Source organism: Vombatus ursinus, unplaced genomic scaffold (genome assembly GCF_900497805.2).
Source record: "Vombatus ursinus unplaced genomic scaffold, bare-nosed wombat genome assembly UNPS02014847.1, whole genome shotgun sequence".
NCBI lineage: Eukaryota > Metazoa > Chordata > Mammalia > Diprotodontia > Vombatidae > Vombatus > Vombatus ursinus.
The window spans coordinates 7,668,603-7,686,727 of NW_020954625.1; the positions used below are offsets into that span (position 1 = coordinate 7,668,603).

General features: G+C 40.8%; 2 protein-coding genes across 2 annotated transcripts in view; one reads left to right on the forward strand and one right to left on the reverse strand.

Annotated features, from left to right (window-relative positions):
• Positions 1-17,737, reverse strand: part of LRRTM3 (leucine rich repeat transmembrane neuronal 3) — a 236,911-nt gene extending 219,174 nt beyond the window's left edge. The window contains exons 1-2 of the mRNA XM_027840656.1: positions 17,122-17,737; positions 15,234-16,768 (exon numbers count right to left, since the gene is read on the reverse strand). Of these exons, the coding sequence (XP_027696457.1) occupies positions 15,234-16,768; positions 17,122-17,125 (1,539 nt within the window). The 5' untranslated portion in view covers positions 17,126-17,737. The remainder of the gene's footprint in view (positions 1-15,233; positions 16,769-17,121) is intronic.
• The window catches only part of CTNNA3 (catenin alpha 3), a 1,857,428-nt gene that overhangs the window by 745,062 nt on the left and 1,094,241 nt on the right, over positions 1-18,125 (forward strand). The window lies entirely within an intron of this gene.

Sequence of the window (18,125 nt, forward strand, 5' to 3'; positions counted from 1 at the left end):
TATCTATCTATCTATCTATCTATCTATCTATCTATCTATCTATCTATCTATCTATCTGTCTATCTATCTATTGCTACCCCTCCCTCATGAAAGCGCCCCAGGGAAGCATCATGTCAATCTTTATCAAGAGAGAATTTAGATTATTTCTTGGCAACAAAATGTAATAATGAGGAGCAGGGCAGAACCATGAAAATACTGGCCATGTACTTGATGGGGAGGGGAGGCGAGACGAGATTGGGGGAAAGAATTTCAGGAGCGGGAGAAAAGACACAGAACGAGGAGACTAGGTCACTGAAGGCAAATGGCCTCCTTTAGAAATTTTCTCTGGATAGGCACTGCCTGGAGGTTGCGATGCAGAGGCAAACCCAAGGCATTCGAGACATTCTCCAGTTATATACATAAGAAATACATGAAGTAATTGATAGAAAAGAAAGGGATGAAACTGCTTGATGAAGGAGTAGGAGGCAAATTTGGTATCCTTAAAGGCCCTAAAAGGAAAAAAAAACACATCCTAAGAGAAGCCTCGGAAGGGAACTAAAAAGTTGAAGCAAAGGATAATAAGTATAAATTAAAGGATAAATCAACTGTGAAAGAGATGGAGAGAAGGCTCATTACTTAATATTTTTAATCATAAGAAGAATGGTTTGAACCCAATATAGTGGGAGAATTTACTTCTATTTTAATTTTTAGACTTGCTCTGTTCCTTTATTCCCTTAAATTTATAGCCAGCTCAATTCTTTTGCAGTTGTGTATAAATCCAAAATAGTCATACACATTTTGGTGCGGTGGACCATAAAAATAACCCAAAGCAAAGAGCATAAAGACATGTACAATATTGTATATTAGCGAATAGTGTAGAATTACATATATCCAATTCAGATTCAGGGATGTAAAACCTTCCTTTACTATCCTGAAGTTGCCATATGAGTAGTTAGGACCAAGTGTACAAATCGCAGTGGACTATGCCAGACTTGAATGTGTCTATGGTCACCACATTTTAAGAGGGATGGTAGACAAATGGGAGCACATCCAGAGAGGAGTGATGAGAGTGGAAGAGGAAATCAGAGAACATTTTGAATGGTTAAAAGAGTTAGAGATGCCTAAGTTGGGAAAGAGAAAACTTAGTTGTGGCATGGCAGACATTTTTGAATGTTTTAAGGAATGTCATGTGGAAGAAGGACTAGTCATGTTCTCCAGGGTCTGGTCAAAGTGCCCCCAAGTGCTGTGGGTAGAAGTTATTAGAGAGGGAGATTTTGAACCAGAGTAAAGATGAATGTTTGAATGATTAAGGCTGTCCAAAGGTTGAACGAACTGCTGTGAATCTGAAGGCTGTGAATCTCTATCATTGGAAATGGGATAGTAGGGAAATGATTTTCACTGAATGGAGAACTGGAAAAAAATAAGCTTAAAATCTTGACTTAGATAGTGAATCCAATTCTCTAATATTTTGCAAATGAGAAAACTGAGGTCTGGAGAGGTTAAGTGACTTGCGGAAGGTCATACAGATCACTTAAATCACATAGCATAAACACATAGTGAATAATTGCTGATGTCATATAGTTTCAGCAACTCAGAAAGGTTTGTTGATGAAAAAAAGTGTTTTTTTTTAAATCTACTAACTATTGCTTGCCACTCTGCAGCTAGAGATTTATTTCTTTAGCCTAGTGCTCAGATACCTAGTAACACAGAAGCCATCTTGAGCAGCATTATTACAATCATTCATTGTCAAGAGAGGATCTTTCTGATAACCAAATGTGATAATGAATCTTGGAGATGGGAGTCAAACCCAGCTCCTCTAACTCTCAATCTAATTTTCTTTTTTTGTGGCATCACTCAGGGTTGTCACCCCCCCAAATCACCCTAAGCCAAACTCATCAGAGTAGACTGAAGATTCCCTGACTCTAGCTATTATTTTGTCTGCAGATGGGATCTTAGCCTTGTTTAAATTGATTCCTATGCCTTGATTGATTATAAGATGGAGAGAAGGTGATGATCTGTACTAGTAAAGGATGCTCCTCACTGGGGACTCCCTATATTGCTGAAATCACAGGGCTGTTCTAAAATGTGTGCTATAGATATGTGAGTGTTTTTTATAATGATTGTATCTGTGCCCTTTCACTTGTAAACACTCTGTTCCAGTTCTTCATCATTCCCATTTGTAAATTGAATTTAATGTTGTCGTGTGTTGATTGCAAATTGGCTGCCTCATGGCTAAAATATCTGATTGAGTTCTCTTCACTGAAAATGAAAAGCTTAGAGTTATTGCTCTAGAATCCCTACTGTCTATACTCAAAAATGACCTGGTCCATCTGCTTCCTGTAGGATCTTTATCATCCTGGTATTTAGAACAGGAAGGAATTTTCAAGATCATCTAATCTAATCTTCTTTTGGAAGATGAACAAAAAAATGCTCAGAGGTTGAGTGATTGCCCCTAAGTCAATAATCATGGATTATAGCTAATCAATACTGGATGCGATATGAAAACTCAGGTCTTTGGATCCCCCAGTCCAATGCTGCTGCCTTATTGGGCCCAGTTTGCTTTCAGGAAATTAAGCTGCAGACCATATCTCCTTTCTGCTTGTGTAACTGGGTATGCAAACACCCAGAAGCACTTTCTCAGCTATAGATGACAGGAAGAGTAAACCTTGAATACCACTTCATAATGATTCCTTACCAGTCTCCCTGTCTAGGAACAGTCTTCTTCTGTCACCTCATAATGAGTTTAAGCCCTGGGAGTGCTGAATAAGGGATTGTGGTTAATTGAAGTCCTCTGCTCTTTACTGACAAAATGTATTTTACACACTGGTTGGATGTAATTAGTGTGATGAAGCTTTAAAAGAAATTGGCTTTGCTAAATTTAGTATTTGCCATGCTGTTTTATACATGAGACAATGGCTTCTGGGGGCTTATCACAGGGGAGACAGAATTGGGACTACTAATGGCTTCAGGATTGATGGATTGGTACAGTAAAGCCATACAGCCTATACCAGGCACCTGACCTTCAACAGTCAGATTCCTTGACCCACCAGGAGCTGGCAAGCAAAGGAAACAAGAGAGAGCATATCTCTATACATCTTTGGTTGTTTTAGTGGAATTCACATAAAACTTTGAGGGATGAGTTTGGCTTAGGGTGATTTGGGGGGGTGACAAGAATAGAGTCACACATACTCACACAGATGGTACAGAACCCAGATTATGAAGGGACCTCAGAAGCCTCTACCCACACCTTTACCTGAACAAAGATCCATTCTACCAAGTACCCAGCGAATGGTCAGCCAGCCTTGGCTTGAAGACCTCAAGAGAGGTAGAACCTACTGTAGCCCCCAGATTGCTGATTGTGCTTTTGTACATCTTTAATTTCTAGGAAATTTGCCCATCTAGCAAAGCTACATTGTTTACAGCTCCCACACACTACTTCTAGTTTTCTCCTGTGGAGGCCAAGCAGAACTTGGATAATCTTTCCATGTGACAGTTCTTCAAATACTTGAGAACAGTTGTTTGGTCAATTAGTCAACAAATTAATATATCAATCAGCATCAATCAAGTGATTATTAGTTTCAAGGTCTTTACCTTGAGGATGTCAAAGACAGAAGGTATGTATAGCAGTATATCTATATCTGTATCCATCACTAGGAAAGAACTGGAAACATCAAACTCATTGAATAAAGAGTTAAACAAAGTGGTGCATGAGTATAATGGAATATTACTGCATTGTAAGAAATAACAATTATGAATAAAATAGAGAAACATGGGGAGACAATTACTGGTGATAAGTACAGGTAGCAGAACCTAGAAAACAATATACAAAATGAATACAATATAAATGGAAAGAAAAACTAAAAAGGAAATGTAATGCTTTCTAATTAAAATGGCTGATTTTGGCCCCCAAGAAGAGATGAAAAATGCATCTTCCTTCCATTCATTTGAGACATAGGGAACCATGGGTGACTGCAGTGAACATTGCATACACTGTCAGAATCAACTGATGTATGGGTTAGTTTTTTTTTTAGAACTTCCTCCCCCTCTTCTCTTTAATTTTATGCTTTGCAACAAGGATGGCTCTGTCACAAGAGTAGGAGCAGAGGGATGTATTTGGAAATAAACATGATTTAAAATCCAAACATGTTAATTTTTTAAAATCACCAAATAAATGCTTGTTGATTGATTGAATTGAAATAGGTTCAGTTCAATTCAACAAAGACTTATGGAGCACCAAAAGCTGGGATGATAAGGAGAAGCATCATGTCAACAGTGGTTCTTGTAAAAAGTTTTAAAGGAAACAAGGTATTCTGAGAGGCAGAGCCTAGTATGCTTGGAGTTTCTAGCCAGAAGTTTGGGATTATTGCCAAGATTCTAGGCCTTGAAGTCAGAGGATTTCCTTTTAACCTTGACTCTCTTACTTACTTATTACCTGTGTGGGTCTTTGAGCAAGTTATATCAACACCCTGGGATTCTGACTCCTCATTTGTAAAATTAGATCATCTGTAAGGTTCCTTCCAGTTATGAAGTTGATGAGGGACCTAGTCTATTACCATTTAATTATGTAGTCTACCTGAAAGGATAGGACTTTAGATAGATTTTGAATAAAGGGACCAAGGTAAATTTGAGATATACAACCAAAATTACTACTACTCAGGGCCAATAGAAGAATAATAGGAATATGAGAAAAGAAGACAAACAGTTGGGAAATAGTAGGAAAATGACCAGATTTGGGGTCATGAGACCTAGGTTAAGATTCTAATCTGCCATTTATTAATTTTGTGGCTCTAGGCAAGCTCAGCTCTAAGTGCCTCAGCTTTCTCATCTCTAAGGAGAGGGGGCAAGATTGTTTCTAAGTACTTTCCTGATTTAGGTCAGATCCTATGACTAATATGAAAAATCCTGATTCTTCTTTTGATAATATATCAATTAATTTCACCTGTCAGACTCAGTTTCCTTATTTGTCAAAAAAAGTCAGGATTGTATTAGATGACCTCCAAGGTAGCCACTAGCACTAATGCCCATGAGCTTGGCCTTTATAGGAAGCGAAAGAAAAGCTAAAAATCTTTTAAGTTTAGAAATACGAAAAAACAAATACCGTAAGATTATTATTTAGAATTTGTGGTGTTTAATTTGCTACCAACATGATCTTGATCATCGCAGCAGTGTCTGAGGGATGAGAGATGTGTATCTAAAAAGTATAGCAGCAAGCTAACCTGAGGAGTTTGACATCACAAAAGAATCCTTTCTTTGCCTGTTGTTGGGTTTCAGGTCAATTTTATAGAAAGGGTAACTAGGGAAGCATGGGGCAGATTGGCACTCCTGTGCAACTGTGTTTCTAGAGATTGTTCCATGTGCTGTTCATGCTCAAAGGGAAACATATAAGCATTTAGATAGTACTCACTCTGTGCTAAGTGCCTTACAAATATCGCGTTTCACATCCACAACAACCACATGAAGTAGGTTCTATTATTCTTATTTGACAATTAAGGTAACTAAGGCAAATAGAGATTAAGTGATTTGTGCAGGATTACACAGCCAATAAGGGTCTCTGACTAGATTTAAACTTGAGTCTTCCTGACTGGAGGCCCACCCAGCACTCTTTCTACTGCCCCACATAGCTGCCTTTACAAGCCACCACTCTCTTCTAGTTGGCTAAGTTCTAACTTTTCACACTAGAAGGTCATCAGAAGAGGGAGGGAGGGAGGAAGGGAGGGAGGGAGGGAGGGAGAGAGACAGAGAGACAGAGAGACAGAGAGAGAGAGAGATACAGAGAGAGAGAGAGAGAGAAAGAGAGAGAGAGAGAGAGAGAGGTGGGAGCAGGTATTGTGGGAGGCTTGAAGAGAGACCAAGACCAGAAAGTTTGGAAAAGTTGCTGTAAAGATGGAGACAGTTCATGAAATAGGGAGGAATAGAGTGATAAGCTTGCCACACCAAGAGCCCAGTTCAAATTAGAAAACACATTAGTAGCTGGTTAAATCTGCATGGTGTTGTGATTTCCTCCAACTTTGCTCAGCAGCCTGTGAAGAAGACAGATGGTAGGAGTACTCCAAAGTTCAGGTTTGGCAAAGTGTGGGGATAACCCAAGAGGGCAAGCTGAGGTAGGGTAGTGGGGAAAGGTTACCTACTGTAGGGATAACAGCTTCAGAAAGAACTAATGAGTGGAGGGGATATTGGTCACAGTATGGAAAAAGAACAGAGTTAGGGGTTGTAAGACATTGGGAAAGATGGAATGCTAAAACAGCATGATTAGGTAAAGAAATTTTAGAGTGAATGAACATAGTAGTGATATACTTACAGTAGTGATATACTTTCCTTACGGTGATGGAAAGTTCAAAAGTATGAGAATCTTTGTGTGCATTTTGGGTGAAGTGGAGTTATGGGAATTAAATAGAATGGGAGAATGGGAAGTTATGGTATTTGAGGAAGCATCAGTATGCATATTGAATTTCTCAAGCATGGGACCACATATTGAGATGGAGAAAGGCACTGAACTCATTGAGAAAGGAAGGAGAATGTCTTAGTGTTTGGTAGATAATAGCTGCAAAAATCTTTATTGGATGATAAATTAGGATTTGATGTACTTCTAGAGGAAGAGTTGCTGAGTAATGGTAATAGAATGAGAGCCTAGAAGTGTCCAGGAATCAAGGAGTATTATGACTTCCCCACTTCAACCAGTGAGTCATGGGGTAATAAATACAGTCAGTACTGGAAGGGGGTGATGAAGGGAAATAGTGTCACCAAGAAGGAGCTGGAGATCAGTGAGCAAAAGAAGATGGAAGGAGTGAGGAAGGAAGAGGCTTAAATTGTTAATTATGGAATATGTATTCCAGGGGGCACAATAGAAGATGCTAAAAATCTGCAGTGAGGCATTGGGCTAAGGGTTAGGATTGAGGTGGATGTGGATAAGGGAGTGAGCAGGCAGGTATGAGGACTAGGGTTGGAATATTGGTGGCAATGGATTTAGAATAGGTAATATGAATAAAATAGCTATGTGATTAAACAAGAAGAGTATAAAGGGATGAGAATATCCTAACTAATTAGGATTATGACCGGGCAGATCACTTCTAAGGCCCCTTCCAGGTCTAAATGCATGATTCTATGATCTGTGTGCTTGTAGTAATTCAGGTCTACTCAGCCTATTAGCAATAAAACAAACAAGCAAAAATCTTTCATCTAAAACCAACTTGGACACAAGGAGGAAACAGATACTGTTCAACCAGAGATTAACCATATCCAGTGGAGAGGGCTGGATTTGTGTTGACCAATCTTTGGTAGAAGCAAATGGAAAAAGAAGTTATGTTGAAGGTTTTCTATTTGCAGAGGCTTCATGCTGGCTACAAATGAAAGAAGACAAGTGGCATTAAGCATTGCTACTTTCCTAGCAGAGATCAGCTCCTTAAACTGGTGTAGGGAGAAAAAAATTTCTATACTAAATCCAGATTTCAGGTACTTTTTTCATTGAATCACAAGTCAAGTGATTGACAGTTGGGACATAAGCCAGGGTCAGTTTAATAGAAAACTCCATTATCTTACTGCCTTTAACCCCTGCAACATGTCAGCATTCAATAGAATTTCTTATTCATAATTACTGAATATAAGGAATGATCATCACAAGAGAGACAGTGGAAAGGATATGGGATATTTACATGGCTGTATGTCATACTTCAGAAGGCGGTCTTTGCTGACATCCTCTTTATGGCTGCTCTATGTAGTTCTTATTGTTTCAAAAAGTGTATTATAAGTTTTGTGGAATATAAGCTCCTTTGCATCTCCTGTGCCTAGGACCATGCCTGCTACAGAGTAGGCTCTTGGCAAATAGTTTCTCTGAGAAACTTATAAGTCTTATGTTATACAGTAGTGGAAAAACTACCAGCTTCTGAAGTCTCACCTATTAAAATAATTGATAACTTGAACTTAGTGTATACACAGGTAGATTTGCTTGACTACCCACCCCAGAAGAGAGTGTTGGGTTACTATTGAGGCAGGTTGTTGCTGCTGCTGCTGCTACTACTACTACTGGCTTAAAAATAAGCCAATTTCAGGCTGTGGAGGGGCTGCTCGCACCGCTGGCCTGATGCCAGTTGTTGGTTTGTTTGTTTTATTTTGTCGTTTAGTTGTTTTCAGTAGAGTCTGACTCTTCATGACCCCTTTTGGGGTTTTCTTGGCAAAGATGCTGGAGTAGTTTGCCATTTCCTTCTCTAAATAATTTTACAGATGAGAAAACTGAGGCAAACAGGGTTAAGTGACTTGCCCAGGTCTCACAGCTAGTAAGTGTCTGAAACCAGATTTGAACTCAGTCCTTCCTAACTCCAAACTCAGCACACTATCTATTATGCCACTAAAATGCCCACAAGCATGACTAGATGATTACTAAATGAGATTTCAATTCAATTCAATTCATGGAAAATTCAGAGGTAGCATGGGGTAGTAGATAGAGAGCCAGCTTGGATTAAGTCCTGCCCTTGACATATACTAGCTATGTGACCCTGGCTAGTCACTTAATCTCTTAGTACTCCAGTCAATTCTCTAAGACTTTAAATTACAGAAACAGTGCCAATCTGCGTTGGTAGAAATCCCCTAATTTGGAATTCTCTGTAAAGATGAAATCACAGATACAGTAAAAAAAAAAAAAAGGCTAAAAATCCATTTATTAAGTATTTACTATGTGCTGGGAACTGCAAAATCAAAAATAAAACACAATAATCCTTACCTTCAAAAACCTTATATTCTTTGGAACAAGTGTGTTCACTTCTCCTCCCCCCAAAAAGAACTGAAATCAAATCATTTTCAGATCTGAACTGAAAGACACACATAATTGCTTTCATACTAACGTTTTCATTCACTCAGTGCACTGCCAAATTTGGGACCTAATATCTGAAAACTTATGTGAATTTCTGTCCTCCTGTGGATTTCCAGTATGGTTCTCACATGACCTGCTGAGGTCAGAGAAACAATCACTTCTTCATATGCATCAAGTTGGTCTAAGTATTTAGTTTTGCAAAGGGGTTTTCAGAAACCATCTGGCCAGAACCAATGCTATTTGGTCTTCAATGTGTTGCTTAAATTCATCAGTGCTATCTGTCTTTCACTTTGTCTTCCTGGCCTTGTCTGGTTCTTCTTATCAAACTGGAAAAGAGGCACCTGCCTGGAATCTCTAGATTGATATGAGTAGTTTTAGTAGTAAAAACAGGAGCAGTAATCACATGTGCTTAATGCAGTGATTGGCACATAGTAGGTACTTAAAATGTTTATTAACTGATAATGGTAATAGTGATGATGATGATGATGATGACAGAAAAATTGTAGGTTAATGCCTTGTCTTTGGCTCTATCTAAACTCCTTTAAATATAAAGATGGTAATAATAGTAATGATAAAACAGTAGCAAAAATCAGAACTACCATCTATATAGCACTTCAACATTTACAAGGTGCTTAACATAGAGTATCTCATTTTAGCCCTATAATATATGAGATAGCTACTGCAGGTATAATTTGCTCCATTTTACAGATGAAAAAACTGAGAGACAGAGAAGTGGTGTGATTTGCCCATGATTAAATGACCTAGTAAGTGTCAGAGGATGGCTTTGAGCCCAGCTTTTCCTGACTCCAAGGCCAGTGCTTTGTTCCACCTACATTATATCAACTCTTCAGGCTCGTGGAAGGATGATGTCGCAAATACGGTGAAAGAAGAACAGTAGGAGAGATTATATTGGACGTTTCTGGCCATTGGTCTCATGGTCTGAATTTAATTTGGCCAAACACATACATGCGTGCATACATACATACATACATGCATACATATATACATGTATATATGGAGGTAGAAGAGAGGTCAGTGAAGTTGGATGGGGAAATATATATTATATATGCATATATGTACGTATCCATACACATGCACACACGTACATACACATAGATATTTAGTAATCTTTGGTTTACTTTGTAATCTTAGGTATTTGATTTTCCTCATTTGAAAACATTATTCTGAGAAGGAATCCATTGTTTTCACTAAACTGCCAAAGAGGTCCAGGCTACAAAAAGGTTAAGAATTCCTGCTCTAAATAAACTCTTTCACGTTCTCCTTCCTGTAAATGCCAGGTTGGGAGAGGGCAAAGCAGAATTTGGAGGAGGGGATGGTTTTCTCGCTAATCCACGGAAATCCCCTACTTCATCTAAGAAGCCAGCTGTGTGCATTAGCATTCCTTGGGAAGAAAGCAAGGTGTCATCATCTGTGAATCATCAGGCCAGAGCATTTCATTGCTGGAAGGCCTGATTGAATGAACAGAGAGGTAGATACAAGGGGGAAAAGTGCCAGGCTCCCCAATACGACCATATGTGCATGCAGAGCATCAGGCCATTGGTGTGTGCAGCCCCTCCTCGGCCCTGTAGACCTACTCTCTAACTAATCTCTGAATAGCACATTACCAGCCTTCCCTGTTAAGACAGGAACATACTTCTTGCAGACTTAATGTAGGCCATCTTTCAGAATCCTTCCGAACGGAGACATTGAAAAGTTCAGTGGAAAAGTGTCAGAATCTTTGGCCTACATTTATGTGTCTAAATAATTTAAGAGGTTTCTCTTGGGCCTTCATTATCCAGAATGATTTCCTACACTGAATTCTCAGTGCCGATTTTGAGTTTTTGGTACCTAGTCTTGTTCTTCTCTGAATGCCCCCTTTTCCCATCACTGCATTTGATTAGAGTATACAAGCCACTGTGCAGAAGGGACCTTGAAAAGAAGATTCCATTACAATTATTCACCCCGGTGAAAGGCAGCCAAATGGGATTCAAAGATGATACATCTTTGGAACAACGTACAATATAAATAAACACACGACTATGCAGGAGGCAGGATAATAAGCAAAAATGCCTAAATTGGAGGATAAATAGCCGTGATTGATAGAATTAACCACTAGGTGGCAGTGTTATTCCACAGAAGTCCAGCTGGGCAATTCTGCTTGGGGAGTAGACTCACTAAAAAGAACATTTTGGGGGGGGAAATATTTTAAACACTGCAAAGATCCATCGTCAACATCTTGGGAAAACATAAAACTCATTTTCAAAAGGCAGACTTTTTGGAATGTGTGTATGTTAGTTAGAAGACCGTAGCATTAGGGATGTGCTACCTAATGCCAAACTGAGAAACAGACATGGGAAGAAAGGCAAGGTGTGTTTCTGGACAGCAGATCAACCCCATGACTCAGGAGCCTGGACCGAGAGCAATGGAAGGTCTAGCTAGGAGTTGCAGGCCTGACTCTTCCTCCAGAGATCAGTGGAGGAGATTGTGTAACTGCTATTACCTTTGGGTGATGTCATGGATGCCACATTGCTCTCTCCCCATGAAATATGTCCAGACACTAGACGATCTTACTGTCACGCTATCCAGGCTACAAGAAATTCACAAGGGTGAGGTACTGATGGCTGCCACCAGAGAGTTCAAGGGATTAAATAACAAAAATAACAACAATAGTAATCCTTAACTTTGTGATGAGAAAATCTATCCCCTACCATCAGTGGACTTTGGCAAAGTCATGAGGTGAGGAGAGGAAGTGTCCTCTCTCTTCTGAGATAAGATGAAGACCTGCTGGCATTTAGCAGATTGTGATGGAGTCGATAGTTCCTTGGGTTTGAGAATGACAGAATTTCGGTTTCCTGTCTTAGCTCTGACACTAGTTACCTGTGTTGTAACTTTCAGCAAGTCACTTAAACTCTTTAAGCCTCAATTGCCTCTTCTGTAAAATGGCGTAATTTAACTAGATGATCACTGGAGTCTATTTGAACTCTAAATCTATGATCTTGTGATCCTGAGATCTGGATTCAAATCTTCCTACATATAATAACTAGCTGTATGACTCTCGGCAGCTTTCCTTCTATGAGCCTCCATTTCCTCCCCTATAAAAAGGGCATAATAAAAGTATATACCTCACAAAATTATCCTAAGAATCAAATGAGACAATATAGGTAAAGTGATTCACAAAGTACAGTAATATATAAAAACAAGATTATATCATCATAATCATCCGATCCACATTTAAAATATAATAATAGCTTCATATTTCATATTCACTTTCATATATACATAACCTCTTTAAGATTTGTGAAACAGTTTACCTACATTGACTCATTTGATCTTTGCAGTTTTCTTGTTTGATAGATGATATTTCCATGCACATTTTATAGATGAGGAAACTATAGGCGTCAGAGAGGGAAAATCCTCTGCTCAGGGCCACATAGCTGGTTAGTGACTGTGGGAGGATTCAAACCCAGATCTTACATTCATAGTTGTGGATGATGATTGTTTTATTATTCCCACTAGAGTTGTTTCCTCTCCAAGTGGAAAAAAAAAGAAACAGTAGCACAGGCATGCAGTCTGCTCAGCTCCCAAACGCTACAGGAATTCTCCATTTTCTCAAAGCATGGCCCTAGTATACCAAGTGCCTGCTCTCTCTACGAGAAAATATTTGGGAGATCTGCTTGCTTCTGTTCTCTTATTGTATAGGCAATATGGTTGTTAATGTTCTTGGCAACAACACAACTAGATTAAAGACCATAATTATCCCTGAATCAACATGGATTTTCTTGTCTAGGGCTTTTAGCTTGGTTCCTGTCTGATATTTCATTTATGGTCAACATTGAGCATAAAATAGGAGCAATTCAATGCTAGCCTTCTAAATATTAGTCATTCATTTCCTTTTCCATTCCTTTTGGACACCAATTCCACCTTTTATTTGGGAGAACACTATTTAGCATAATGTGAATGTTCTAAAGATACATATGATATGTATGGAGCACTGGTAAGATTGAAGGGAGAAAAGAGCAAAAAACAATAAAAGCCAGTCAAATATGACGATGGTGTCATCATCTATGCTTTGCCTAAGGGAGTTAGTTGTCCATCACATGAGAGGCACAGGTGAAATCACAGACTAGAGATGTCCTTTTTTTTTTCACTTGGAAAAACACCTTTAATTAATACAATCACCATTAGTACACACACAAGCCAAATTGACTCAAAAGCTTTTCTGCCTGAGATGGGTCCAGTTTTACTGACATTTCATGAAAAACTGCAAAATTGCAACTTAGTTACCCACATCCCAGAAGCTTCCACTATCCAGTTTTTTTCTTTTCTTTCAGCACAGTGGATAAGCAACCTGCGTGATTTCTCAACTAGGAATTTCTGATGCTTTAACACAAACCAATGAATAATAGCAGTATGACACAGTTGAACACATTGCAGTAATGAGACATCCCCTCTGACTTGGGCATCTGTGTTGGCCACTAAACCAAAACAAAGTTTTATGTAGAAAAAGGACTGGAAAATGGTTTTAATTTTTTTTTTTTTGCTAAAATAATCTATGATTTCCAAGGTCTACTTTCACTGAAATTTGTATTTCATAGAGCATTGCCTTCCTTTCCTCTTAAACATAGAAAAGCAAAATATTAAAATTCCAGGGAAACAGCTTTTTTTTTTTAATAAGAGGGAAAAAAACACCCCAGCACCCATTTGGTTTACTGTCTTTGCTGCAGTGGTCCTGTTTTAGAGACACAGTGACATGGTTGAAGATGCGTGGACGTGTGGCTCAGCAAACCAATTTAAATCCAACAGCCAAGCTGTTGCCATCCCTGAATAAAGCTTCTGTAAAAGAACTGTTCGGTTTGGGGGATGGAAGAGAAAAATGACCTACCCCTCACCCCCCCCACCAACCTCCACAGCCACCCACCCCCCAGATTTAAAGGAATAGCTCGTCTGCATGGTGATAGAAATTGTTTAAATACAGAGGCTGGGATATTGGGTGCTGCAGTCAATAAACTTTTGCCAGTGGCATAAGAAAGCATGGGCATGCAGCTGGCAAGGTGCCATCAACATTTGGCTAGAGCCGTGTTGATGGAAGATTTCACATTACCCAAGGATATCCCTAAGTCTCCCTAATGTCTGCAATACAGAAACAAATGGAAGCTATGGTGAAGTTTTTCTTTTTTTAAATTCTTTCTTTCTTTCTTTCTCTCTCTCTCCCTTTTTAAAGAATCATTTTGTTCATTTTTTAAGGATTTTCCCCAAATGGGTTCCCCCCTCACTCCCTACAAAGCCTGTGGCTCGTAGGATGTGGGTCTTGGAAAGATTCCTCTCCAGCCTCTGAATGAAGCCTCAGTTAACCATCAGAGGAGTGGTGTGCATAGCTCAGAAACAGGACAGCCTGAAGAAGCCCCAAACAGAGAATTCACACTAAGCTTCTAAGCTTTGCTGCTTTCCCTTACTATGACGTCTATGAAAAAATCGGAAAGGAAAGAAGAAAAAGAAAAAAAAAAGAAACACCACACAACAACCTTCCCCCCTCCCCAAACACATAGCACAAGTCTTTACAAGCTCTCTTTCCCTTCCTCAACCTTACTTTCTGAAATCTTTCCATGGCACCAGGAAGGGGATTCTATCTTTTCATATCTGCCTTTTGACAGTTTTTCTGCAGTGCCATTTCGATGTCCAAAGAAACCAAGGGTGGGGAAAAAATCAGGACGAATTCACATGCATGGGTTTCAATGGGGAAGCAACCACTCTGAAACTTTGCATTTGCACTCATCATCACACTCCATTTTGCAATTCCCTACTTGCATTTTGAACCCTTTCCTCCCCCCACTTCCCATTCAGTTCAACTCCTGAAAGGGATTAGGATGCTGCTTCAATCTAGCACCATCTTTTGATTAGTTCTTGCAATTGTTTTGATATTTTTAACCCAGCTCTGTTTATGAGGCTGTTATTTCTGCAAAGTTATTTTTCCCAAGTGAATTGAGCCCTTGGAAACCAGGATCCCTTCTTAGTCCCCTCGATGTGTTCAGTGAATTGCAAAGCAGCTCCTCCCACCCTCAACTGTATGCAGGGTCTGGCCTGAAGGGAGCAGCATGACTGCAGATGTCGGGGATTACCGATGAAAGAAGTTTTATCTTAAAACAAGGGAGACTTTAACGAAATCAATGAAGGTTCTTGTACAATAGGGATTCTCCTAAAGCTGGGGGCTCAGACTCCACATAGATGGTGGTGTTTAAATTGCAATGAGTTGACTTTGTAGGGGGGGAAAAAAAGGAGGAAAAAAGAGTATCGAAATTGACATGGAACTGGGGAGGGGGGAGGTTAGGGGGGAGAGAGCAACCAACAAGACACATACACCCTCTCACCGACCCCCACACGTTTCCCTTCGTAGTCACCGTAGTTCGAGACAGCCCCACTATTGGCCAGCTCTCTCAGGACAAGGGATTCATACCTCACACTCCCTGGAGCCCGACTTGCTGTACGTGCAGGGTCCTGTCCCATTCAGCAGCATCTCACTGGTCTCTGTGTTGGTGGGCTTGTAATCAACATAGAATTCCTGGGTGCTGGGGGTCATCTGTTTGAGGGACTGCCTTTTCTTTTTCCTGTGCCTCCGCATGAGCGAACGCTGCTGCAACTGTTTCATGCTGGCGGGGTACCGCTTCCAGGACACATAGATTACCAGCAGGATCACTAGGACCGACAGGAACAGGGCCACGCTGCCGGCGATGATCTTGTGGAAAGAGATGTGTTCCGTGTCCTCTGGGTCGGTGTCTGGGCCTGGCTCGGTGGCCCCCACTGTGGGGGGGACAGGGGGCTTGCTCTCATGCTTGGGCCTGGGCAACTTGGGTTTGAAGGTGGGTTTGGGCAGAGCCCTGGCCAGCTCGAACCTCTCTGTGGTACTTTTGCCACAGATGCTATAATTTTTCACAGCATCAATCACATTCACCCCTTGGAGCTCTTTGGGGCTGGCACAGATGATGGTATTTTCCCTCAACCCTTTGAAACTTTTCAGCCAGTTGACCAGGGAGCAAATATTCCTGCTGCATTCCCATATGTTCCCGGCCAGGCTAATGTCATTGAGGGATATCCAAGAATCTAAAATCTCTTGCCCAATAAACGTCAACTTATTGGAATCCAGGTTGAGACGTTGCAAATTGGGGACACACTGGAAAACGCTGGGTCCGCTGAAGGCTTCGATTTCATTCCCTGACAGATCCAGCCTTTGCAAGGAGCTCCAGGTCCAGGACATAGTTTGCCCTATGACACTGATTTTATTCCATTGTAAGTACAGGTTCTGCAGGCTGACCAGCCTAGGGAACAGTGCCAAGTTGAGCTTGGAAAACTGATTATGCTCTAGGTGCAGTTCTTTCAGGCGGATCATGCCTGCAAAGACATTCCGGGCCAGGCTCCGGATCCTGTTGTAACCCAGGTCCAAGAGCTCCAGGTTGCGACAGTCTTGGAATATCCTCACAGGGATGGTTCTGAGGGAGTTGGACCGCAAATGTAAACTCAGCAGCTTCCGCAAGCCCCGGAATTGTTCTGATCCCAGAGACTGCAGCTGGTTATAGGACAGGTCCAAGTTCCGTAAATTGGTCACAGGTCTGAAGGTATTGTTAAGAAAATAGGAGATGCGATTGGAACTCAGAATCAACTCTTTCAGTCTGCGTATGCCATTAAAAGCATTCTCGTCTATATTGCTGATATGGTTGTGGTCTAGGTACAGCCAGGTGAGCTGGTTGAGACCTTTGAACTGGTTATATTTAAGTTTCTGAAGGCTGTTATAGCGAAGGGATAGACCTAAACAGCCAGCAGATATACTTGAGGGTATCTCCTGTAATTTCTGAGATTCACAATATACCATTTTGCCTTCACACCTACAGCCCTTAGGGCATCCTCGTTCAGCAGAAGAGAGCATTGTCAGTAACACAGTGGGGGCTATTACCAGGGCTACAGCTGATCCGCTCAGTAGCCTAATTACATTGAAACCTGGAAATAAAAACAACTTAGAAAAGTTATCCCCCCAAAAAAAGAATTCACGTATTTTTTTTTTCAATCAAGCAAAGGAAAAAAAAAAAAACACTTAAGGATTTTTTTAAATTCAAAATCAGATCACTCGATTTACCAGCTAATATCCTTTCTGCCATTTAAAGAAAACCATCTTTTGAGATGATTTAAAAAGAGTTAAGCAAGGCATTTCTCTGGCAGGCGACTGACTCTAGTCATACAAGGCAAGACAGTCTCTGACAATTAAGCCAGAATTTATGTACAGGCTACATAAATGTATCTACATACATATATTTTCACATTTGTTTTAAAAGAAGAAAAACGACAAAACATACCCATCCTTTGTGTTGTTCACAGGTCTTCCTCAGGTCCTTTGCTTTGGCTTAGGGTACCTCTAGCATGACAGCCCCTGTCAGCTGCACTGTCGTGAGTCAGGGCTCGCTGACACCCAGGAAGAAAAATTGGACCCCTCGGGAGATGGACCAATTCGGGCACATTATTCTTTGCCTGCCAGGCAAAACCCTCCAAGAACAAGTAAATGCCAAGTGGGCATCTGCTGCCGAAGTCGAGATTCCTCCTAGGTAATGGGATCTTCATGAATGTTACGTTTTTGCATTTTTACACTTTAGGGAGGAGGGGGATAGAATGGAAGAAAACAAACAAACAAAACAAAACACCCACCCAAACCTCCCCCTAACCACAACTGGCTGCTACAGTTTCTCCTTAGAGCAGAACATGCTGTCTTTCTCTGGACCAGCTTCTCCTAGCTGAGCGACCACATCTGTATTCCATAGCCCAGCAGTTACTTCTCTTAGGCAGCTCTGGGTTGGGCTGCGGAGCTGCTGCTTTCCGGGAGCACAGAAAGCAGTAGCATCCCCTCTGGCTGCTGCCGCTGCGCGTCCGCCACCGTGCAGGAGCTCAGCTCCCTTCTGCAGCCTAGCATGCTGAAAGCTCCCCCGACTGACTGACTGTTGCTCTGGAACCTGAGAATCCAGTCTTATGTAAAGCTGCCTCCAGTGGTGAAGTCTATTATGGGCATGTGCGGAAACAGGGGCCTCTTTTATCTTGCAAATAAGCAGACTCTGCTGGGAAATGAGAGAAGACTCTGGGTGGCTCAAGAGGGGCCAGGGATGGGGGTGGCCAACTTAACCAAAAAGTGGTCACCTTTTATTTTCCTGATTATTTCCAGGTCCAGGTTTTCAGGGGCTACATCGGATCTGTCAAGTGATTAAGGAGAATTTTAAGAGCCCAGATTTAGGTCTGGGAGGAACTTTAGGGATTATCTACTTAAGAGATTCTTAACTTTTTTTGGTTTGCATCTTCGATTCCCCTTCTCAGT